At 42.3% G+C, this 25444-nt stretch overlaps 1 protein-coding gene across 6 annotated transcripts in view; it reads right to left on the bottom strand.

Moving 5' to 3' along the window:
* LOC137356073 (spectrin beta chain, non-erythrocytic 1-like) overlaps positions 1–25444 on the bottom strand; it is a 260496-nt gene that overhangs the window by 78097 nt on the left and 156955 nt on the right. For all 6 annotated transcript variants that reach the window (XM_068021855.1, XM_068021850.1, XM_068021852.1 and 3 more), the window contains 2 exons: positions 9194–9345; positions 2877–3050 (listed from right to left, as the gene is read on the bottom strand). In XM_068021855.1, coding sequence (XP_067877956.1) covers positions 2877–3050; positions 9194–9345 — 326 coding nt within the window. The remainder of the gene's footprint in view (positions 1–2876; positions 3051–9193; positions 9346–25444) is intronic.

Raw genomic sequence — 25444 nt, 5'->3', positions numbered from 1 at the left:
TTTTGCACTTCAACAATAAGATAGCTTGACATTAGGGATCGAACAATGTTACCAAATTTAGATTAACAGGAAATGTTCCAACTATATAGGTCAGTCAGCTTCTAAAGGTAAAAAGGCAAGTTAAAGGTGCAGGTGCTGGCTCTTCATCAGAATCTTCTGAAGAGTCTCTAATCAGAACATTAACCAGGCTCCTTTGAATGCTACCAATTGCCCTATTGTTATACAGCACCACAATCACCAAATAGGTCTCCTCCTTTCAGATGCTGAAAGACTAGCTGTTTATTCTGAGCAGTTTCCAGTTTTATTTCTGATTTCCAACACTTATGGTTATCTAGAACAACTTGCATTTATATCGCAACTTCTGCTCTTCTCCAATCCTTGCTTGCTCGTGCCTTCAGCTGCCTGGGCCCAAAGCTCTGGAATTCTCTCCCTAAAGCTCTCTACCTTTCACTCTCCTTTAAGAGGCACCTTAAAACCTACCTCTTTGACCAAGTCTTTGGTCACCTGTCCTAATATCTCCTTATGTGGCTCTGTCAAATTTTGTTTCACAATGCTCCTGTGAAGCCCCTTGGCATGTTTCATTATGTTAACGGTGTTGTATAAATGCAAGTTGTTGTTGCTACTTTTCTCTAAAGCCTCTCCAACACAGCAATGGGCTTTTGCAGGCAGTATTGCCCTAAACTGCACACAATGTTCCAAATGTGGCCTTGCCGATGATCTACACAAGGCTGGAATAACCTGTCCTGTTTTACAGCTAAACGCCCTTGAGGTGCAGCTTGACACAGCATCAGCCTTGTTGATATCAGATTCACATGTCTCAGGTACATCCAGTAAAATGGTCAATGACTGCACCCAAATCTGTCTCTCTTGCCACGCTTGTTTCATTATATACATATTTCCTGCTATTTACATGAAAATGTAGCTGCCATTTCTCACGATCAGTCCACGTTTCTTTCAATGCTACCGACTGCCCTATTGTTAAACAGCACCATAAGCACCAAGTACTCTCCTCTATATTGACTGCATTTCCAGATAGACCCCACCTCAGAACCCAGCAGCATTATGCTAAGTCACCAGCTCCACGCCAAGGGTTTTTTTTTTATATTCATCCTAACTTCTGCTTACTGTTGCTAAACTGGTTTTCAATCCAAATAGATAATCTGCTTTAGCTTTTTTGAAAACCCAATTTTCCCCCTACTTTCCTGAAGATACTGACTCCTTTTCAGGTCCCATACAGACTAGTTGCCCTTCAATATCTCGCTCAAATGGTCATTTTCATGTATAAGCCTCGGCAGTGACAGTCGGCATGCTATTCCATTGTAGGCTAATAAGGGATCTGCATGCAAAGCTGGAAGAACTTGCTCTGTTTTACAGTTATTAGGGGGAATTAAAGAACAAGCACAGGTAAATGGGTTAAGATAAACATTAGGCACAATCTAACTGAGTGGTGGAACAGGCTTGTGGTGCTAAATAGCCTATTCCTGTTCATATTGAAGCCTAATTCTGTTTTTAACCAAACATTCTTCTCTAGCAAAGACTGAGAGGGTGACCTGACAGAATTCTTTAAAATTATGAAAGGGTTTGATAGGGTAGACGTACAGAAGGACAGAGGCCAGAACTAGAGGTCACGTAAGATAGTCACTCAGAATTTCATTAAGGAATTCAGGAAGAGAATCTTTTTTTAAACCTAGAAAGTAGCCAGAAAGCAGAACCAGCTACCACAAGAAGTAGTTGCAGCGAATAGCATGAGGAGAAAACAACAGAAAGATATGTTGATGGCGTTTAATAAGAGAGCTGGGAGAAGTCTCATGTGGAGCGTAAACACTGGCATAGACCTGTTGAGCCGAATGACCTATTTCTATGCTGTAAATACTTCATAATTGCTAATACAACCACTTCAAGCAGGATAGGATAATAATCAGAAGTGGAACGTGGCCAATTTTCCCCTGCCTAAATTAGAGCTGAGGCTGCCAACTGTGGCACTCCACTTCTTGCATCTTGGAGGTAAGCTAACTGAGCAGACAGGAAACCAACTGTAGAACCTTCGGGATCCATCTGGTTACAGTCATTCCCTGGATAAACACACGAGCTTATCGAGTTTCTACTTTTCTACTTACCTACTTTCCCAAATTAAAACAGAAAATAGCGGAAATGCTCAACCGGTGAGGCAGCACATGTGGAGAGAGGAAGACAGAGTTAACATTTCGGGTCGATGATCCTTTGTCAGAACCAGGTCATCATTCAGGTGCCTTAAGCTAGATATCAATATAAATGTGCTTTTCTGGACTGTCTGCAGCGCCTAAATATCCTTGCCACAGTACAGCAATGAAAATCATGCACACTATTCCAGCTGGGGCCACACCAATGTCGTGTACAGAATCATCATTTCCCTGGATCTGTGCCTTATCCCTCTGGCTATGCATCCCAAAACATCTAGTCAGCTTTTCTTAAAAGTGCTAGATGCTGCATCGTTGGTTTCAGTGAATTATCCACCAACACCCCTAAATTCTTCATGTGTTATATTCTATAGCTATTTAGTTTATGTTCATTTTCCTTCCATAGTCCTATCATCTGGCTTTTTAGCAACATTGAATGCCATTTGCCACTCGGATCACCTCTGCAACTTAACCCGAGCGACAAGCTAACTGGGAAGTAGAGAGGAGGATACACCAAGTTTGGGTTTTAAAAGCCATTACATTGTCAGAGTAAGGAAAGATTTAGGAAGGTAAGGAGTTCTGAGGTTTTGAAATCCTAGGAAGGAATGAGCCTGGTCTTTAATTACCTTAACTAATAGATGATTAAATAGGATTTGCCATTCATTCACTTTTCATAATAGATTAATCTGTAAGACCCTTCATGATGTATGCACTAAGTACCTGAAACCGAAGGATGATGGTCCATATGAGGCCCAGAGTGAGGCGATGGTTCCCATCAACAATGTCATGTGAACCCATGTTTTCCAGATGCACTTTCTGCTCCTTCAAGAATTGCAGGGCCTTATCCACATTCTCTAAACAGTGAATCCGCATTCGTCCTTTGGTGGGTTTGGGCTGGAAACAGAAACAGAGACCTTGGGTTTAATATCACATCAGGTCATTACTGGAGTCTAACCGCTCAGATGTAACAATCCAGTTACGTGCAGGATATACAATCAATATACACTAATCAATGAAAAATGATTCAGAGAGTGAAGCACCAAGCATTGTGTTGATGTCAAACAACCTCATAACTGTCAAACATTAAATATCTGTTTCATATTTATTGTCTTCCCTCAATTCCTGCTCAATGTTTGTTCTCTTGCTCTTCCCCACTCCAAATTGTACTGCACCTTTGGGTATTTTGTCACATTTAATTTGCTATTCAAATGCATACTATTTTGGACTGCCAGGAAAAGTCCTGCAAAAGTTTTGCAGGCTTCAGGACTTCTGCAGCTCCTGTCAGAGGTAATGAACACCTTCAGGTGTATATGGGTAAGGAGGAGAAAGCTGAATAAAACATTAATAATTAAGAACACAAAAAAAGTACGATTTTTTAACTCAACAATTTGGTATTAATTCCCATCTAGTTTCACGGAAAAATAAATGAGAGTTGGATTTTATACCCTGGATTCATCCGTCATTCAAAAAAATCCTTAAAAATATTCTTCCTATGCTGTCTGTGGAAGCTAAAATGTTTCATTAGGGATTAAGATGTCCAGTGATTAAACAGGAAGACTAATTGATATAGGCAATCTCCAACATCGCTGACATTAAATAAATGACCGACAGCACTCCTAACCCTAGCAAACACTTGTCAGCATGCCGAGAACACACTCAGTCATCTTTATTTGCACGTAGAAAGTTAATTAAACATGAGAAGGCACAGAGTGCATAGGTATGACTGGTCCAAACTATAAACTGTGATTAATATGAGGTACGAGTTGAGCCACACAGCCCCTCTAAAGAAGCATAAATCTGTGTGCCTAATGAATGACTCATTCCATACTCCAGCAGTCATCAAACCAGTCTGATCTCATATTAAATCTATTCTACATGGGGTTCCAAGAAACCTCATCACATTTATCATCACATTGTTCATCACATTGTTATACTGTGCTCCCAGTGGGAGTTGTATGCACTTGTCAGGAGCATGGATTGAAGATTCAGGCTACAGTGCTGCAAAGCTATTTTGGATCCTTCAAGCAGCAAGCACAGATTTCCTGCAGGGAACATGGAATTAACCCTTTCATGCCAATAACATTTTTATAATGGTAGTTTACTGATAGCACTGCTACCAGAATATGGGGGAGGTGAACTCTACATCTTTAACACCATCTGGCAGTTGTCTTCAAACCTTTCTGCGTTGGGTACTGTTACGACGGAGGCGGGAGGAGCGCACTGTCTTTTCTAATTCCACTTCTCCGCAGGTCACAACATATATTTAAATGTTTGCCCGGTTATCGATACAGCCAATCATATACTCTATGTTTTATCCCAGAATAAAATTCACCAACCAGGTTTCTTTAATAAACAACAAAATTATCAGATTATAAAACAAGACTTAACCAGTAATGAAGCACAGGATTAACACATTGATTAAAATCTGAAAGTTCCCTTTTTAAAAATTCCCCAATTACATACACACACTGGAAAAAAATACAGAAATTCACTCTGCAGTGGTCTGTTACAAAATAAAAGACAAAAAAAACTACTCTGGCCAAATACTTGCTAATTTTTTTTCTGTTCATGGGATGTGGGCGTCGCTGGCTAGGGCAGCATTTATTGCCCATCCCTAATTGCTCTAGAGAATTCTTGACAAAAAAAAAGATATGGAAGGAAGTCAGTTGTCCCTTTTTTGGTCTGGCATCTGGGTATATGGAGATGGGTCACTAGGATCGTTTCAGAAGCAGTCCATTCTGAAGATGTCAAGAATTATTCGAGTAGGCTTTCTAGGAGAGATGTGGCATCAAGGTTTTTCCCCAGCGCACACGTGAATCGCAGGATTTTTTTTTTAACTCCTCGGGAGCTATATGGCACCAGGGTTTTTTTGATCTTCCGCACTGAATCTCGGCAGGATTTCTTCAAAAAGGTAGAGGAGGTAAGCTGGGTGATTTCTTTTTCCTTGGCAGGAAAACACCAACTGTTTTCAAGCAGTTCACACCACAACTAACTGAAAACAATGCCCAAACCCCAAATAGAGAGTCGACCTCCTGACCTCCATAAACCTTGACATGTGGCTTCTCTGTAACCATTTTTCCCCAAGTCCCCAAGGGTTCTGCTGTTTTCTCAGCCCAAATCACATGTGGCCTCCAGCACTGGTGGCTTTTAAACAACATCTTGTCCTGTCAGTGAACTTGGTTAAAAAAAAACAGATCCATGGAATCTTTTCAGTTTTAACAAACGTCCTCAAAAACCAAAAATATTAACAATAATGGAAGCACTTTCATAAAAGTACGTCTTGCAAATAATGACAAGTACTTTGGGACTCACTTAAGATGCTTCTTCAAATACACATGACTTATGAAAAATGGGATTAGCTGCTCAAAGGAAAACAGCGCTATTACTGCTTATTATTACTGTACTATAATGGAAATAATGTTCCAGGACAGTCAACAAACACAAGTAAAGAATTCTCCAAATGCAGTTTATATAAAACCAACTTGCTCAACTCTAGATAGAAGAAATCTAATGATCTTGCAGACCCAGGGATTTTTCCCCTGACTCCTTTCGTCTGGGATCTAAACTTAACTTTAGTTCAAAAAACTGGTCGTCATAGGCAGAGCAAAATGTCATCTGCCTTCTAATAGGCCTCCAGTTGCATCACACAGGTAAGGAAAAGCCTGTAGCGTGCTAATTAAGTGGAAGCCTACAACCTCTGAGCAATGCTCTCCCTGTACCACTTATATCAAATAAAATCCGGTGAAAGGAAGATTAATAGACAGATAAAATAAGGGAAATAGCTAGACATAAAATAAAGAGAACAAGAACACCAGAAATGCAGAACAAGATGTGTACAAACAAAACAGGGACAGTAATAAATACTTTTGATGCATTTCTTTAAAACCCCGTGCACTAGATGCTAACCCATTTGAATTAACAGGTAACGTCCTGGTAAAATAGCAGAGAAAGGAAATTTCATATATCAAAATAACAGACATGCAAGGACACTCATAAGAACTACGGTAACTTGGACACCCTGTCAATGTATTACATGGCAAGAGATCCTGGAAGTACAATTTGTCCAGCAGATTATGTCAAATTTTTACTTGGTTTAGGCAAACCGATCAAAAAGAGATATTCAACTTGGCAGCAGCTGCAAGTTTAATACATTAAACAGCAACGTGGGAGGATATTGGTTCATGAACTTCTCTCACAATGGGCTCTTAATTTAAACTGGAGAAATTGATGGCAGCGTTGATGGGATGGAGAAAGGATTCCCGCCGGAGTAACCAGGAAATTAAGGTTTTATGGTACTGTTGTTAGAGGAGACTAGCTGGAAACTAGGCAAGCAGCATAGAACATCTGTCGATAATGTTTGATGTCTTTTCCCTCCCCCCCCCCCCCCCCCACATAAAATGTACAACACAGAAACAGGCCATTCAGCCATCAGGTCCATGCAGTGTTTATGCTTCACAAGCCTCCTCCCAATCTTCTTCATCTAACCTATCAGCATACCCTTCTATTCCTTTCTCCGTCATATGTTCAGTGAACTTCCCCTTAAATGCATCTATGCTATTTGCCTCAATCACTTCCTGTAGCAAGTTGCACATTTTCCCCACTATCTGGGTAAAGAAGTTTCTCCTGAATTCTCTATTGGATTTATTAGTGAAGGTCTTATATTCAGGAAGATATCAATAAACTGGTCAGGTGGGCAGAAAAGTGGCAAATGGAATTCAACCCGGAGGAGTATGAGGTGATTCATTTGGGGAGGTCAAACAAGGCAAAGGAATACATAATTAATGAGAGAATACTGAGAAATGTAGAGGAAATGAGGGTCCTTGGAGTCAATAGCCACAGATTCCTGAAGGTAGCAGGACAGGTTGATAAGCTTAAGAAGGCATATGGAATCCTTTCCTTTATTAACCGAGGTATAGAATATAAGAGCAAGGAGGTTACGCTGGAACCATATCAAACATTAGTTAGGCTACAACTTGAGTACTGAGCGCAGTTCTGGTCACCTCATTACAGAAATTATGTAGTTGCACTAGAGAGGTACAGAGGAGATTTACGAGGACGTTGCCAGGACTGGAAAAATGCAGCTATAAGGAAAGATTGGAAGGCTGGGGTTGTACTCCTTGGAACAGAGAAGGCTGAAGGAAGATTTGATTGAAATGCACAAAATTGTGAGGGGCCTGGATGGAATAGATGTGGAAGGCCTATTTACCTTAGCAAAGAGGTCAATGACTAGGTTTAAAGTGATTGGTAGAAAGATTAGAGGGGAGATGATGAAAGATTTTTTTCACCCAGAGGGTGTTTGGGGTCTGGAACTCATTGCCTGAAAGGGTAGTAGAGGCAGAAACCCTCAATTCATTTAAAAGATGTCTGGATACGCACCTCAAGTGCAGTGAGCTGCAGGGCTACGAACCAAATGCTGTAAAGTGGCATTAGGCTAGGTGGCTCTTTTTCGGCCAGCACAGACACAACAGGCCAAGTGGCCTCTTTCTGTGCCATAAACTTTCTATGATTCTATGATTAATGGCCCCTAGTTCGGGTCGCCCCCACATGAGGAACATCTTCTCTACACCTACTCTATCAAACCCCTTCATAATTTTAAAGACCTCTTTCATGTCACCCCTCAGCCTCTGCTTTCTAGAGAAAAGAGCCCCAGCTTATTCAGTTTATCCAAATAGTTCTAGTATCATATTTGTAAATCTTTTTTCACCTTTTCCACTTCTCCGTATCCTTTTTGTAAGATAGAAGCCACAACTGTGCACAGTAGCCCAACTGTGGTCTAACATTGGTAATATTCTCTCCTCCAATCTGATGGTGCTGATTCATACTGCAGCACAATTCTATGGTCCTTGCCCATTCTTCATGTGTGAACCTGGAATGTGTCAGCACAGTATTCGGCCTTGGGGAAGCATTATCGAACACTCACATATCTGCACTTTCTAACAGGGGTCACTGGATAACAATCAGAAGTAACATACCTGGATGGAATTTCTCCTCCTTGGCCCAGGGAACTGGAGACAACTGTACCATTCCAACTGAGATCAACACACTCACACAAATCAGGGATCAAACCTGAAGCCTTCCTGGACTATGGAACTTACCCTTTGTGTTCATCAGTCTCTGCAGAGAGCTACACCCTAACAGCATGATATTCACCATTCCTGGCAGGGCTTGTGACAAATTTGTGTTTAATTACAAGGTATAGATGTTAAAAGAGTATGCTTACATTAAAAACAGTTACTATTTAATTTCTAGAACCTTATATCCCCTGACCTGCAGCGTGACATTGCTGCCAAAAAAACCAGGGCGAAAATCACAATGTAATCCATCCTAATTGAGCGAAGGTTCTGAATCACTTGGGATAGTCTTCAAAAGACTTTATTTAGGGATTAGATGGTTGGGACCTATTTCCACTAAAAAGCATGTTTGCTGCTAATATTCTCAACAGACCTCTAGAATAAACAAGCCACAAGCAATGATAATATCAGGAACAAAATAACTTTCTAAGTGGAATTGATGAAATGGACCCACCTTGGAGATTTCTACTCAGTACATAGCTACCAACTGATTTGGTATTTTCTCTCTACTGATCTTTTGCTGTGTCCACAGTACCCATTACCCCCCAGCCTCGAGGGACCATTGGTCATGAATTGGGATATCCTGAGGATGCAGTAAGGTTATGTATAAATGCAAGTTTCTTTCCCTCCATTAAAAGACCTCAGCTTCCATATAGCAAGCAAAAGGAAAACTTTTAATAGATCTATTGAGCTTGTACTTTTTACTCTTCCTGTAGGAAAATGCCTAGTCAACTACCTTACATGTTCAAAATTAGTGAGTCACTCTGAGGAGTATCACAGGCATAGGCCCATATCTCATCTCACTGTGCTGCACCACATTGTAGCATTCATGACTGTTCCTCAGACAAGACACTGGTTGGGCTCGTGACTGTGTTAACAGTAAGTTGATGAGTATCGCTGGCCTAAAGGTACCCCGTTATATTGTTCTAATGACTGCCACAAAGAGGAAAGGAGTTTTATACTGACCAGCTGTTCACCCGACAGCACCTCTAGCAGCCGGATCAGCATTCGTCCATCCCTCAGATCCGTGTACAGGTCTGTGATCCGGCAGGTCACTCTTGCTAAGTGCGAGTTTACCCATTTAGTGAATGTTTTCTTCTGCACTGCTTCGCGTTCATCTGAAACAAAAAGCAGGCGCACATTGTCAAAGGCTTAAAACAAAAGGAACAATGAATGACAAGAAAGGGAAGGAAATTAAATCCCATGGAAGGAAGTACCATAATTAAGCAGTAAATGTTGGAAATACATAGCAGGTCCATCAGCATTTGGAAGAGAAAATGCAGGGTTGGGTGCAGACCCTCCCTCAGAACTTGACTGGTCAAGGCTCTTATCTGAAACATTAAGCCGCGTTTTCGGTTTCAATCGCTGGCATTTTCAATTTTTAATTCTCGATTTCTGGTACTCTCTCACCTCTATTCTCAGTATTAAATTGAATGGAAGAAAAGCAGGCAAAATGGTTCTGCACATGACAAAACTTCAGAGACCAGAATGTGCCAGAACAGAAGTAAGATTTATTTTTTTAAATTGCAAAAGGCCCCAAACCAAAACCCTGGGCCTTTTGTCCTTTAATCATAGAATGGTTACAGTACAGAAGGAGGCCATTGGCCTGTCGTGCTCATACTATCTTTCTGCAAGAACAACTCAGCTAGTCCCACTCCACCGTCCTTTCCCTGTAGCCCTGAAAATTCTCCCTCTTCAGGTGCTTATCCAATTCCCTTTTGAAAGCCATGACTGAATCTGCCTCCACTGCACTCTCAGGCAGTGCATTCCAGATACTAACCACTTGTAAAAATGATGTTCCTCAGTTCGCAGTTGGTTCATTTACCAATCACCTTCAATCAGTGTCCTCTGGTCCTCTACCCTTCTGCAAATGGGAACAGTTTCTCTTTAGCTACTCTTTCTGGGCCTCCCCATGATTTTGAACACCTTTATCAAGTTTCCTCTCAACCTTCTCTTCTCTAATGAGAACAACCCCAACTTCTCCAATCTATCCATGTAAATGAAGTCCCTCAACCCTGGACCCATTCTCACAAATCTTTTTAACGCTCTCTAAAGCAATCACATCCTTCCTAAAATGCTGTGCCCAGAACTTGACACAATACTCGAGTTGAGGTCAAACCAGTGTTTTACAAAGGTTCATCATAACTTCCTTGGCGTACATTACTAAGTGAATAATTGGGAAACGTTTTATGCTGGCACCACAGGTCTTTACAATTAGAGTAAAGATTGTTGCTCTATAGAAATTCTGCACAATGGGAATGAATGGAAAAGGTTTTGGTCCACTGAGAGTGAATGGGAAGGGAATTCATTGGGATTCTACACACTTAGCTTTGCAGTCACTTCTCACTGTGGTTTGCTCCTGCAGACTGGGAAACAATCTCACCTCATTAGGTCGAGTTCTTTGGCTATGGAGGCAAGTATATCGCCGACATTTATGTTGGAACGCTGCTGGCAAAGTCATGGCTGTAATATCAATGGGGTAGCAATGTCTTCAGAGAGTCGATCGGTTTCTTACATTACAACAGTGACTGTTTTTCAGAAGTACCTTCTTAGCTGTAAAGCACTTTGGGACATCCTGAGGTTGTGAAAAGCGCTATATGAATGCAAGTTCTTTCATTGCTGGTGCACTGGGCCCAAGTGGTCACCCTTCACATGTGAGCCTATATAGAGATTGTCCACAGATTATTTAACTCTAGGATGGGTATATTATGGCTGAGCCCAATTCTATTTTCAACTGAAATCCAAAAATACTTTCCAACAGGAACCACTGGCTAGTGCTGATTGTCTCCATTCTGCCACTGGTGTAAAGGCCAGGTGAATCATCTCAAATGCTGTCTCAATATAGATTAAATAACCCACCACAGACTGCACATCAAGCCACCTTTCAGCTCTGACTGCCAAAGTGCCACAATGCAGATACCATCAATACCATCAGAAAGGTAAGGCAAAGACTTGGATTTATACAGTGTCTTTCACAACCTCAGAGAACCGAACACACTTTTTTACCAATTCACAACTTTTGAAGGGTAATTACTGTTATAAGGTAGGGAAATAACAGCAATCCCATAAGCAGCAACGAGCTACACTACCAGATAATCCGTTTGAGCAATAAACATTGGCCGGGACACTAGCAGAACTCCCCTGTTCAACTTTTACATCCAACTGAGAGGACAGACGGGGCTTCGGTTTAAGACCTCATCCGAAAGGCAACACCTCCAACAGCAGAACACTCCTTCAGTACTGTACTTAAGACTGTCAGCCTGCATTGTGTGAAGTCTCTGGAGTGGAAATGGCCCAGAAGTGAAACTGTTACCCACTGAGTCACAGCTGACACCTCATAGGAAAGGAAAGAGGTGACTATCCTGATTTTTCCTCCATGCTGCCCGCTGGTTTCCAGGAGAGCAAGATGGCCTGGACAGCAAACGTCTAAACAGTAAACGAGTTTAAAAGCGCAGTGGCAGCAGGAAGGAGCGAGACTGAGTGAGACCGGCAGTGTGCCGGAGATTTGAAAAAAATTGCCAACAGTGATGTCACTGGAGAGCTGCAAGGTGATTGGTTGGTGAGTCACTGCTGTTGGGAATAGCTCTAAGTAGCTGGGTAAGTATCTCAGGTAAGAAAAGTTTAAAAGTTTAAAGTTTAATTCAAATATAGTAAGTAGTGTTTTTTTTTTGAAAGGGAGTTCTGTAGTAACGAGGACCAGGGAAGAAGGGCCCGAGAGTAACTGATATTATTGGGCATTAAGATCTTCCAGAAGGTTTAATTTAATTTAAAGGGTTAAGTCATGGCAGGACAGCTCAAAGCCGTGGTGTGCTCCTCGTGCTCCATGTTGGAAGCCGGGAACATTTCCAGTGCCCGGGACCAGCATGTGTGCAGGAAATGTATCCAGCTGCAGCTCCTGGAAGCCCGGGTTTTGGAGCTGGAGCAGCAGCTGGGGACACTGTGGAGCATCCACGAGGCGGAGAGTATCGTGGCTAGCACGTAGAGAGGTGGTCACACCGCAGGCTGAGACCCCATAGGCAGGAGGGGAATGGGTGGTCACCAGGCAGAGCAAGAGGACTAGGCAGGCAGTTCAGGAATCTCCTGTAGCTATTCCCCTGCAAAACAGGTATACTGCTTTGGATACTGTTGTGGGGAGAACGGCCTCTCAGGGGAAAGCAGCAACAGCTCAATTTGTTGCACCACGGTTAGCTCTGCTGCACAGGGGAGGAGTAAAAACTGTGGGAATGCAATAGCTATAGGGTATTCAATTGTAAGGGGAATAGATAGGCGTTTCTGTGGCCAGGATGGTATGTTGCCTCCCTGGTGTTAGGGTCAAGGATGTCTCAGAGCAGTTACAGGACATTCTGAAGGGGGAGGGTGAACAGCCAGTGATCATGGTACACATTGGTACAAAAAAGGATGAGGTCCTAAAAGCAGAATATAGGGAGCTAGGAAGTAAGTTGAAAGGTAGGATCTCAAAGGTAGTGATCTCAGGATTACTACCAGTGCCACGTGCTAGTCAGAGTAGAAATAGCAGGATATATCGGATGAATACGTGGCTGAAGAGATGGTGTGAGGGGGAGGGTTTTAGATTCCTGGGGCATTGGGATCGGTTCTGGGGGAGGTGAGACCAGTACAAACTGGATGGGTTACACCTGGGCAGGACTGGGACTGATGTCTTAGGAGGTGTATTTGCGAGAGTGGTTGGGAGGGTTTAAACTAAAATGACAGGAGGATGGGAACCTTTGCAAGGAGTCAGAGGAGGGGGGGGATCAAAGATAAGAACAAAAGACAGTAAGGGGAATAAGAAAAGTAATAGGCAGAGAAATCAAGGGCCAGAATCAAACAGGGCCACAGTGAAAAATAGGGGGAAGGGGACAAGTAATGTTAAAAAGACAAGCCTTAAGGCTTTGTGCTTTAACGCGTAGAGCATTCGCAATAAAGTGGATGAATTAATCGCGCAAATAGATGTAAATGGGTATGATATAGTCGGGATTACGGAGACATGGCTGCAAGGTCACCAGAGATGGAAAATGAACATCCAGGGATATTCAGTATTTAGGAAGGACAGACAAAAAGCAAAAGGCGGTGGAGTTGCATTGCTGGTTAGAGGAAAGTAGCGCAATAATGAGGAAAGATATTAGCTCGGACGATGTGGAATCTGTATGGGTAGAGCTGAGAAACACGAAGGGGCAAAAAACGTTAGTGGGTGTTGTATATAGACCCCCAAACTGTAGTAGCGATGTTGGGAATGGCATTAAACAGGAAATTAGAGATGCAAGCGATAAAGGAACATCTCTAATTATGGGTGACTTTCATCTGCATATAGATTGGGCACATCAAATTAGTCACAATACCGTAGAGGAGGAATTCTTGGAGTGTATACAGGATGGTTTGCTGGACCAATACGTTGAGGAACCAACTAGAGAACAGGCCATCCTAGACTCGGTATCGTGTAATGAGAGAGGAATAATTGATAATCTAGTGGTGAGAGATCCCTTGTGGACGAGCGACCATAATATGATGGAATTCTTCATCAAGATGGAGAGTGACGTAGTTGATTCTGAGACAAGGGTCCTGAATCTTAGTAAAGGAAACTACGAAGGTATGAGGCGCAAGTCGGCCATGACGGATTGGGAAATGTTACTTCAAGGGACTACGGTGGATAGGCAATGGCAAACATTTAAAGAGTGCATCATGGATGAACAGCAACAATTGTTTATTTCTGTCTGGCACAAAAGTAAAAAGGGAAAGGTAGCCAATCCATGGCTTACAAGGGAAATTAGAGATAGCATTAGATTCAAGGAAGAGGAATATAAATTTGCCAGGAAAAACAACAGACCTGAGAATTGGGAGCAGTTTAGAATTCAGCAAAGGAGGACCAAGGGATTGATTAAGAAGGGGAAAATAGAGTACGAGAGCAAGCTTGCGGGGAACATAAAAACTGACTGTAAAAGTTTCTATAGGTATGTGAAGAGAAAAAGATTGGTGAAGACAAATGTAGCTCCCTTACAGTCAGAAACAGGGGAATTTATTATGGGGAATAAAGAAATAGCTGACCAACTAAATGCATACTTTGGTTCTGTCTTCACAAAGGACGACACAAATATCATACCAGAAATGTTGGGAAACATAGGGCTTAGTGAGAGAGAGGAACTGAAAGAAAGTAGAGAAATAGTGTTGGGGAAATTGATGGGATTGAAAGTTGATAAATCCCCAGGGCCTGATGGTATGCATCCCAGAGTACTTAAGGAAGTGGCCCTAGAAATAGTGGATGGTCATCTTCCAAGATTCTATAGACTCTGGAACAGTTCCTACAGATTGGAGGGTAGCTAATGTAACCCCACTATTTAAAAAGAGAGGTAGAGAGAAAGCAGGGAATTACAGACCAGTCAGCCTGACATCGGTAGCAGGCAAAATTCTACAGTCCATTATCAAAGATTTTATAGCAGAGCACTTGGAGAACAGTGGTAGAATCCGACAGAGTCAGCACGGATTTACGAAAGGGAAATCATCTTGACAAATCTACTAGAATTCTTTGAGGATGTAACTAGTAGAGCTGATGAGGGGGAGCCAGTGGATGTGGTTTATTTGGACTTTCAGAAGGCTTTCAACAAAGTCCCACATAAGAGATTGGCATGTAAAATTAAATCGCATGGGATTGGGGGTAGTGTATTGCGATGGATAGAAAATTGGTTGGCGGACAGGAAACAAAGAGTAGGGATAAATTGGTCTTTTTCTGAATGGCAGGCAGTGACTAGTGGGCTACCGCAGGGATTGGTGCTAGGACCCCAGCTAGTCACAATATACATTAATGATTTAGATGAGGGAACTAAATGTAATATTTCCAAATTTGCAGATGACACAAAACTGGGTGGCAGGGTGAGTTGTGAGGAGGATGCAGAGAGGCTTCAGGGTAATTTGAACAAGTTGAATGAGTGGGCTAATGCATGGCAGATACAGTATAATGTGGATAAGTGTGAGGTTATCCACTTTGGTAGCAAAAACAGGAAGGCAGATTATCTGAACGGCTATAAACTGAGAGAGGGGAATATGCAGCGAGACCTGGGTGTTCTCGTACACCAGTCACTGAAGGTAAGCATGCAGGTGCAACAGGTGGTAAAAAAGGCAAATAGTATGTTGGCCTTCATAGAGAGGATTCGAGTACAGGAGCAGGGATGTCTTGTTGCAATTATACAGGGCCTTGGTGGGGCCACACCTGGAATATTGTGAGCAGTTTTGGTCTCCTTATCTGAGGAAGGATGTTCTTGCTATAGAGGGAGTGCAGCGAAGGTTTACCAGACTGATTCCTGGGATGGTGGGACTGACGTATGAGGAGAGATTGAGTCGGTTAGGATTATATTTGCTGGAGTTCAGAAGAATGAGGGGGATCTCATAGAAACCTATAAAATTCTAACAGGACCTGACAGGGTAGATGCAGGAAGGATGTTCCCGATGGTGGGGGAGTCCAGAACCAGGGGTCATAGTCTAAGGATACGGGGTAAACCTTTCAGGACTGAGTTGAGGAGCAATTTCTTCACCCAGAGAGTGGTGAGCCTGTGGAATTCGCTACCACAGAAAGCAGTTGAGGCAAAAACTTTGTATGTTTTCAAGAAGGAGTTAGATATAGCTCTTGGGTCTAAAGGGATCAAAGGGTATGGGGCAAAAGCAGGAACAGGCTGAGTTGGATGATCAGCCATGATCATAATGAATGGCGGAGCAGGCTCCATGGGCCGAATGACCTACTCCTGCTCCATGTTTTCTACGTTTCTAACCAGTATCACCCCTTTCAGCAAGAGTAGTGGTTTCCAGGATGGACCAACCTCAATCCTACATCACTGAGGTGCTGTACTACAAGGTAGTGGCATAATCACAAACTCTGTAACCAAGAGGGACAGATTTGAGCTCACGAGAGAGGTGGTGAACAGACGGTATAAATTTAACCGCATTACTCAGAGAATGGTGAATGGTGGGAACAGATTCCCAGAGCAGTGGTGCAAGTGGATAAAGTTGTCAGCAAACTCAAGATGGAGCTGGATAGGCTTTGGTGAAAGAGGTGCATGAGGAGTATAAGATAACAGTTGTATATAGTATTTTCTAAACTCTGAGACTGGCCGACTGTTCTTTTGACAATCTGTATTTCTTTATTCTACGTAGTACCTCATCTGAGAATCCGAAAAACCTCCCCACAGTTTAGTCAATACTGGAGCTAGAAACTAGAGCTAAAAATAACCAGGTCAGCATAATTTGGAATTGGATGACACATTCCAAACGATGGGCGTCGTCACAGTAATAACGAGATGTTGGTGAACTGAACAAGAGAGGCCAATTTCCTTAAAGCCTCCGACTGAAATGCAAAAGGCATAGCTGCTTATGCTTATTGCACCAATCAAGAAAATCTTTTCATAGTACTAACTTTGATCTTTATTTCATCGTTATAATGGCTTTGATGAGAAGGTCGGACATTGAAACAGATTATGTTTATTTTTTTAAAACTGCTGTACAAATACTTGTTCCTATGCTGAATTCAAAGCTGCCTGCAGCCTGGGTAATGTAGATAGCATCACTCTTATGCATGGCCCTGGGAGTGTCCACACTGATGCCACTGCGATAACATCACAAAGTACTGTTTCCATGGGGAACAGTCCAGGTGGGACCCAAGTCTGAAAGAAAATATTAAGAGCAGCTGAAAGCTAAATTCTTGGTAGCTGCACTAATTGCAAGTTTTTCCAATTTTCTCCTGACAGCAGTGACTCCCTGCACTTAACAGGTAGGGTTACCATCTGCTACCTCACCCAAGTGAGCACTCTTCATGTATGAGCCCACACAGTGAATGCTGACAGGCTATTTTACCATGGAAGTCATCACAGCTCAACCCAATCCCATCAATGATTAACATCCACATACATTCACTTTCCAGAAGGGGTCACACTGGGTAGCACTCAGGAGCAGGACTAGTGGCTAATATGCCCTTAGTCCAAGGGAAATGAGTTTAACTGAAGTACCAAGTGCTGTCTTCATCTGAGAACATCCATCTCAGCAGACTGGGAACAGACTTGGGATCTTGTTTTCTGTGTGACTCAGTACCAAAATATGTAGCACATTTTCCAATTGTGCCATGGGGCGCCTCACTGCAATTTTAACATTTGTCACGCCCAACAGACAGTAAGCAAGTTGTTATAGGTTGTCACAGAATGTAGTCAAGAGATAATTTTAAACCACCACTATGTAAAAAGCAACTTTCTCTGCAGACTTTGGGAGCTGATGCTCATTGAGCAATGGAATCCATTACAGTCTTTCAGCAGAGAGGAAGTGAAAGGAAGAAAAGTATTGTGACATACTACAGGGGGTGCAACATCAGAAACATTATGAACAGCATTTTCAGGCAAAGTAATAACAACTCCTTGCAAGTAGTATATGGCACAAGCTGTACTTATTACATTTTAAAAGCAAAGCTCCTTAAGGAAAATTAAACTTTGACTGATAATAACTCACTATATTTTGAAAATGAATCAAAATTCACAAATAGATTTTAATAAGTGAACTCCAGGCCTCTGAATGTGTCCATTTCCCCAAACAATACAGTCTACTCTGGATAATTTAAAATCACAATTCGAATTAATGGAATTAGCACTAAAAATGACTTTGAATTATCAGTGGACTGAGCAACTAAAATAGGTGCTGATGAATCAGTATGAAATGCAAGTTTGGCAGTAGTTGGAGAACTGCTCATAAATGTTAGCACCTAGTTACACAAAACAAGGAGGAAAAGATGCAACGTAGATTTACTAAAATGATTCCAGGGATGAGAGGATATACTTATGATGAAAAACTTGAGAATCGAGCTGTATTCACTAAAGAAAGATGGTTAAAGGGGAATAAAAGAAGTGAAAGAATTTGAGACGGCTAATGGATTAGTAACAAGGTGGCATAGATGAAAGGCAGGTTACAAGGAAGTTTTTACACAAAGAGTTATTAAGATATGCAATGCTTTACCATGGAAATCAGCCATAGCAAAAGACAGCCTGTGAAATGGTTTGACCCATATATGTCAGATGAACAGTTTGTAAACTGCATGTTCTTCATGGACTCTGCACTGGAGCCCCCTGCAAAAATGGGCACTGACTGACGTGAAACATTTGTACAATATAGGGTTTCAAACTTAACAGGGTGGCAATCAAGGAAACTTCCTGCTAAGGGGCAACAAAACTCTTCTGTTATCTGTTGTTAACAAAAGTCCTGCTACAATAAAGGATAACAGACATACACGTTTAGATGTAGGTCTTTGTTCAGCCCAGAACTTCTATGCCTGTCAAAACTTTCTGTAAATGTGTTATTCAGCAGAGCAAGTGAATAACTACACAACATCTCAATATTTAGAAAGGAAAAATTACATTTATACAGCAACTTATCACATTACTGAGAAAGAGGTCAAAGCATCTCCAGAAATTCCTTTGGAGAACACTCACCGTTGTCTGTGGGTAAACACAAGAAACTAATGCAGACCATCAGTTTAAATTTTAGAAACTTCTGCACATTCCAGTCAAAATCCCAACAACCCATTCCAAAATTCCTCTAATGGATATTTATTGGGTCAGGGTGGGTGTACCTAATGGGGTGCCCCAGGACTCAGTATTGGGAACACTACTGTTTCTAATTTACATCAGTGACTTGGAATCAGTAACGCAACACAAACTGGCAGATGATACCAAATTAAGAGTAGTGAAGTCAAAGAAGGCAGCCCAGAAATCACAATCAGTTGGATAAAATACATATGTGGGTCGCAAAAGGGCAGATGAACTTTGACGTAGGCAAGTCTAGCCCAAAACTGTACATGATAAGTCTAACCATATGATGACATGGCAAGCAAAGTACAGGCGTCATCAGCAAGTTTGTGAAATATTACAAGATATAAAACATACTGATGTCCTTATTTGGAATAAAATTTCTCCTGAGCTACAGTGAGTTGAATGAACCCTTTTTAAAAGGTGAGCAGTACCAAACAGACATGCTGCAGATCATCTAATCACCCACCACTCGTGACTCCAAGTAGATACTCGGGGGGAACCTGAAGGACTGTTTCTGCCACTCAGCAGCCGAAATTCCATCTGAAAAGCAATCCTTTGGTGACTTCGAGATCTCAGGATGGTAAAGAAAAAGATTAAAATAAAGGGGAAAAAAAGGGTGGAAGGTGCAGTGGGAAGGACAGAAGGAAGCAATCGACAAATCTGAGAGACTTCCCTAAAAGCTGCAATATATGTATAGCATTGTGCACACAATCCCTTCACAGGGAAGATGATCCTGATCCTCCCACTGTTTTCTGGCTGCGGTTACAACTCCTAGACTCTCCTCTACAGTAGCTGTCAGCAGAGCTTTTCTGTTCTGTGCTCCAGTGGGATCTGCAATGTAAACTCTACTAAATTTAAGTCAATACATTAAAAAAAAACTGCTGACCTGAGCAGAATTAGGTGTTGGCATCATTTATGGCATCCCTTTATTCTTGGCTTATGGCCGACTTTATGTTGCACTATCCCTGACTTGAAAGTCACTAGGTGCAGACAGAACAACTTCTATCAACATCTATCAGGGTCACAGTCACCTTCACTGCAGGAGACACAGTATCATGTGGTTATTTAATTTGAGCAAAAAAAAAAAATCTCAATTTCCATTCTTGGCTTCTTAGTGAAGATTCTTTTTAAACTGTACTGGAAATCTCAAATAAAAAAGGGAGAAAATACTGAGTAACATTTAAAGTGTGCACCCCTAATCAAAATGCCACTTTTGATGGGGATTCACCCGTATACTTTTTTCAGATGCACACAGGTCTGCTGTGCATTTCCAGCCTTCTATTTTTAATTTTTTAATTTGCATTTGGATTCAGATAACACAACACTGACCTACAATCCTCAGCAATCTGTGGTAACCCCAACACATGTGTCAAAAGGAAAAGCAAGAAGGCAAGTAGGTGCTGGGGAATGAAAGGTTTTGCAGACACCCAGTGTCAGCAAACATGGGTTAGATACAGAGAAACTCCCTCTACACTATCCCATCACACACTCCCAGGACAGGTACAGCACAGGGTTAGATACAGAGTAAAGCTCCTTCTACACTGCCCCATCAAACATTCCCAGGACAGGTACAGCGCAGGTTAATTAGAGTAAAGCTCCTCCTACATTGTCCCATCAAAAACTCCCAGGAGAGGTATAGCACAGATGCAGCAAGAAGCTCCCTCTACTCTGTCCCAGCAACATGCTGCAGCCCAAACCTCTAGTCTCTGACTGCACTAGTGTAACATTTCTTCATTTGCTACATCGAATGAGACATCTAAATAATAGGCAGTTTTGTGCTATGGAACAGTTTTGCACAGGAACTGGCCATGCTTTAAGTGAAACTCAATGTATACGACACTTACAGCCAGAAAACAGATGATACTTTCAGGCCTGACTCAATTTGAACCCAGGTCCCAGATGCAGGAGGAGAGACACTAACTCCCTTCACTCCAAGTCGCTCTTTTTTAGTCATTTAGTACTCAAGCTTTGTCACAAGTATTTCCATTTCCTGGATTCCAACATTTTCACAATTATAGGAAGGTAAGTTTCAGATTTTGAAATGTTTAATATTATGTACTCACATTAATGAGCTGAACTAAATGACTGGACTCTTTGTTTCTTTTGCTTGAGGATTTAAAAGGAATCATAAATGAAAGGGAAAATAAGGAAACAAGAACTGAATCAAAAGCCAGTTTGTTGGCAAGACTCCTGAGGGACACATGATCTGGCTAAATTAGTCTATCAATGAGGCTACTGAGTGATAAATCCCCTGGGCAAGCCAATTAAACAACAAGTCTCCTCGATGACACTCAATCTCACTGAGGCTGCCTATCAGTGAACCTCTCGAGCAATATACTTTCTGGCCATGCCAGTTCATCACTGAATCTCCTGAGTGACACTCCCTCTGGCGAAGTCCATTTCATCAGTGAGTTTCCTCAGTAATGCGCTTTCTGGAATATGTTGTTCCATAAAAATATTGCCATCAGCTTTTCTCTTAGTCTGCAAAATGGTGCCTGGTGCCTCGTGATGTTTCCCACTCTAAGAGTTTTTTTTTTAAACTTTCAGCCGCAATCAGATTTCCCAATTGCTTTTTTTTTTAAATGTTAACAAGGAAAATTGTCATAGAATCCTAGAAAATCTACAGCACAGAAAGAGGCCACTTGGCCCATCGTGGCTGTGCCGGCCGAAAAAATAAAGAGCCACCCAGCCTAATCCCTCCGTAGCCCTGCAGGTTACAGCACTTCTGGTGCACATCCAGGCACTTTTAAGTGAGATGAGGTTTGCTGCCGCTACCACCCTTTCAGGAAGTGAGTTCCAGACGCCCACCACCCTCTGGGTGAAAAATTTTTTCATCATCCCTCTAATCCTTCGACCAATCACTTTAAATCTACGCCCCCTAGTAATTGACCTCTCTGCTCACACTTCTGAAGCACATAAATTGACAGGTAACTGGCATAAATCGTGAGTATATCATCTGCTGTGGCGTGCAAAGCAGAGTCAGAAAGGATCAAAGATTTTCCAAAGCCAGACATAAGGATTTTATCAGGTAGCTCGACTGAAATGTGTGGTGTCCTCACCCAACTCAAGCTCATAAGCCTCAAATTGCTCCAACTTTGGGTGGCAATCTGAGTGCAACCCAACTGTAACTGGTTGAGAAGACTCATCACCAGAACTTTCAAACAAGCACCAAAATGTAGCTTGGCTGGTGGTGAGAAGGGCCCTCCCGTTCAGATCCTTCATGCACGCCCGAAGTCTCGCCCCCTCTGCACAATGCCCCCGCGGTGGCTGTGGTGGGGAAGAGACGGTTGCCCACCTCCTCCTGGAATGTGCCTTTGCAAAGCAGGTGTGGAAAGAGATGCAGTGGTTTTTGTCGAGGTTCATCCCAAGCAGCTCTGTAACACAGGAGTCTGTTCTCTACGGGCGGTTCCCAGGGACGCACACCAAGACAAACATCAACTGCTGCTGGAGGACTATCAATTCGGTGAAAGACGCCCTTTGGTCTGCCCGAAACTTGCTGGTCTTCCAGCGCAAAGAGTTGTCCACGACCGAATGTTGCAGACTGGCACATTCCAAGGTCCAGGACTACGTGCTGAGGGACGCACTAAAGCTTGGGGCAGCCACAGCAATGGGGAAAGACCACTGTGTAAGGTCCCCCCACCAAGCTGAACTGAGGGGCTGGATCCATGGAAATCCCCATAAACTGTATCGGGAAAATTTTCGTTTGCTGTCAAATGTAAAAATGTATATGGCATGACAAATGAAATGGAAGGGTTGTGAGGCAACTCATGATTGTATTGAAGGAAACTGATCACTCTTGCACTGTTTGTATTTTTTGACTTGGTGCTGTTTGAAACTGGTAATGTATTTTTTTTTTTTTAAAACAGATTTTTATGAATAAAGTATATTTTGGAAATTTTAAAAAACTGGCTGCTTTGATCCAACACAACTCCCATTGCAAGCATGACACAAGCCAACCACCATTCGCGCCCAACCCAATCCAAATTACCAGTGGCATATGTGCTTAAATGTATGAACTTACAGATCACAAATCAGCCGAATGCATAACCATATATTGAGTAATAACATTTCTTGCACACTGAAGTGACTGAGCGTACGACTGAGACAAATTGCAGCGCACCAACTAACGGTGCAGATCAGAAATCAAACCCAGGATCTTCTGGTCTATATGACTGAAGTGACACACTGTCTTTGTCAACTGAACCATCAGTGCACTCTAGTTTAATATTCCTTGGTCTGCTTTAATCTGTATGTTTAGGAGTGCCGGTATATGAATATAACTTGATACAGTGGTAACCGTTGGTCTGCTTGAGACATCCCAACTAATGATAAAAAGTTTCTACAGCTTTACATAACACTTCACAAGCCAAAGAAATCCTTGGGCTGCCGTCTCTAAAAATGCATCTATTCTTAGCTGCACGTGAAACCGCAAGTAGTGAGCAGGCATTCAGATTCTGGGGTTTAATCTCATCCCAAACTGCCACGCGCATCTATCCTGGCCCATGACTTATAGCTTAACTAGTACTGTCCAATAACCCTATAATAGGATGTAATGATTTGTAAATAATATGATAATGGCAGAACAGGGCTGCTCTTTGTTTTCTAAAATGCACATGCAAAACATATCTTCTTGTTCATGAACTCATGTTCAATATCTGTATTCACCCTTTCAATGTAAAGCATGGCATAGTGATCATTTGTTTCCCTTATGGGACTACAATCTCTGACACAACACACATTAATTTGGGTTCTCTCAGTTACCCTCACTTGTTCCACCTCAACAGTTCATAAACAGCTATGAGACCTCCTGATATTAGGTAAAGTCACTACCCAGCAAAGCACTAAGCCAGACAGACCAGGTTTGTGGTTCAAGCCAAGCTAGCTGATTTCAAACACAGCCGCAACTGGAGCAGTAAAATTGCCCTCAGAGTCACTGTGCTATCTGCCATACCTTGCTGGAATGTGGCTTTGTGTGAACAACAAGTGAAAAGAGATCTAAGCTCAGCAGTGATGCCACCTATAGTCAAATCACAGAATTGTTACAGCACAGAAGGAGGCCATTTGGCCAGTGGAGTCTGTGCCAGCTCTCCGAAAGAACAATTTACCTAGTGCCACTCCCCCGCCTTCTCCCCGTTGCTCTGTACATTCTTCCTTTTCAGATAACAATCCAATGCCCTCTTGAATGCCTCGACTGAACCTGCCTCCACCACACTCTCAGGCAGTGCATTCCAGATCCTAACCACTCGCTGCAATAAAACATTTTTCCTCATGTCACTATTGCTTCTTTTGCCAATCACTGCAAATCTGTGCTCTCTTGTTCTCAATCCCTCCACCAATGGGAACATCTATCTACCCTGCCCAGACCCCTCATGATTTTGAATGCCTCTATCAAATCTCCTTTCAACCTTCTCTTCTCCAAAGAAAACAGTTCCAACTGCTGACACTGTTTCGGCAAACACATGAATAAGGCTCATTTGGTCGCGGTACCAGAGAACAAGCAGAAGCCATGGAAGTACATCCCCAGAATGAGGTAGTGCTTGCAGGTGGTTGAGGGACAGAAAGAACTGCACCTTCAGTATCACACACTCACTAATACGGAGATGATATAAAACGCACTCCTCTGTATCACAGACAAATGCTATTAACACCAGTCTGCGACACAACGAGAACCTTAAACATCGGACAACTTAACCCCACAAAGGAACGCTGGCAGCTTTGCCATCCCATTTCTACTCGTTGCTGTGGAGGCAATGCAAAATTTTCAGAGCAATAAAACAGTCAACTATGTCTCATCATTTATGGTGTACAACAATATTGCTTACAGGGGCAAAAATATGATAAGTTGTAACAAGTGCACTTGCCGTTGGGAATTTAGGACGGCAATGAGAGCACACCTGTTTGCCAAAGGGCTTGGCTCAATAAAAGACAGGGCACAGCTTCCTGAGGGAGTCTCATATTACACAGACCAGGTGTTTTTATGGACTGTTTAACAATGTAGGATGCTAACTGGAACTGAGTTTCCAATGGGCTGAAAAGCTGACTAGTCCAACTGACCAGTTTCAGCAGTAAATGTTTCCACATAGGACCATATCAACAGCTGTAGTTTCAGCATGGCAAGTCCCGTCACAGACGAGTACAATCTCAGACAAGACAGCAGTTGCGGCCTGCTCGGGTGGACAAGAATCCATACATAGGCTTTGGAAAATCATAGAATGATACAATACCGAAGGAGACCAATTGGCCCATCGTGCCTGTGCAGGTTCTTTGGTTCAACTATCCAATTAATCCCACTCCCCTGCTCTTTCACCAAGTGATTTGGAATATCACAGGAATGTGTACAAGGCGCCACGTAAATATAAGCTCTTTCAAATGACCATTGGTCTACGCAGGGAAAAAACAGTCAGGGTTTCCCTCCCGCTTGCTATCCAGTAACCCTTCATGGAAATCTCCCAGGTTTGGACATCTGATGATTAGCACAAAACTATTTAGAACTGTTCAGAAATAATCACTATGCTCACTACTCGTTTTAGCTGGAAAATGATAGGTACTATTGCAGAAAGTAAGGTGTTCGGATGACTGATATACAATGATTCTACATTCAAAAGTTAGATCCTGTGGTAAATTGTGAAACAGTCAAAGGCAACAGTATAATTGCCTCCGTCTCCCTTAA

Source organism: Heterodontus francisci, chromosome 44 (assembly GCF_036365525.1).
Source record: "Heterodontus francisci isolate sHetFra1 chromosome 44, sHetFra1.hap1, whole genome shotgun sequence".
NCBI classification, from domain to species: domain Eukaryota; kingdom Metazoa; phylum Chordata; class Chondrichthyes; order Heterodontiformes; family Heterodontidae; genus Heterodontus; species Heterodontus francisci.
This window is presented reverse-complemented; position numbering and strand designations above follow the sequence as displayed.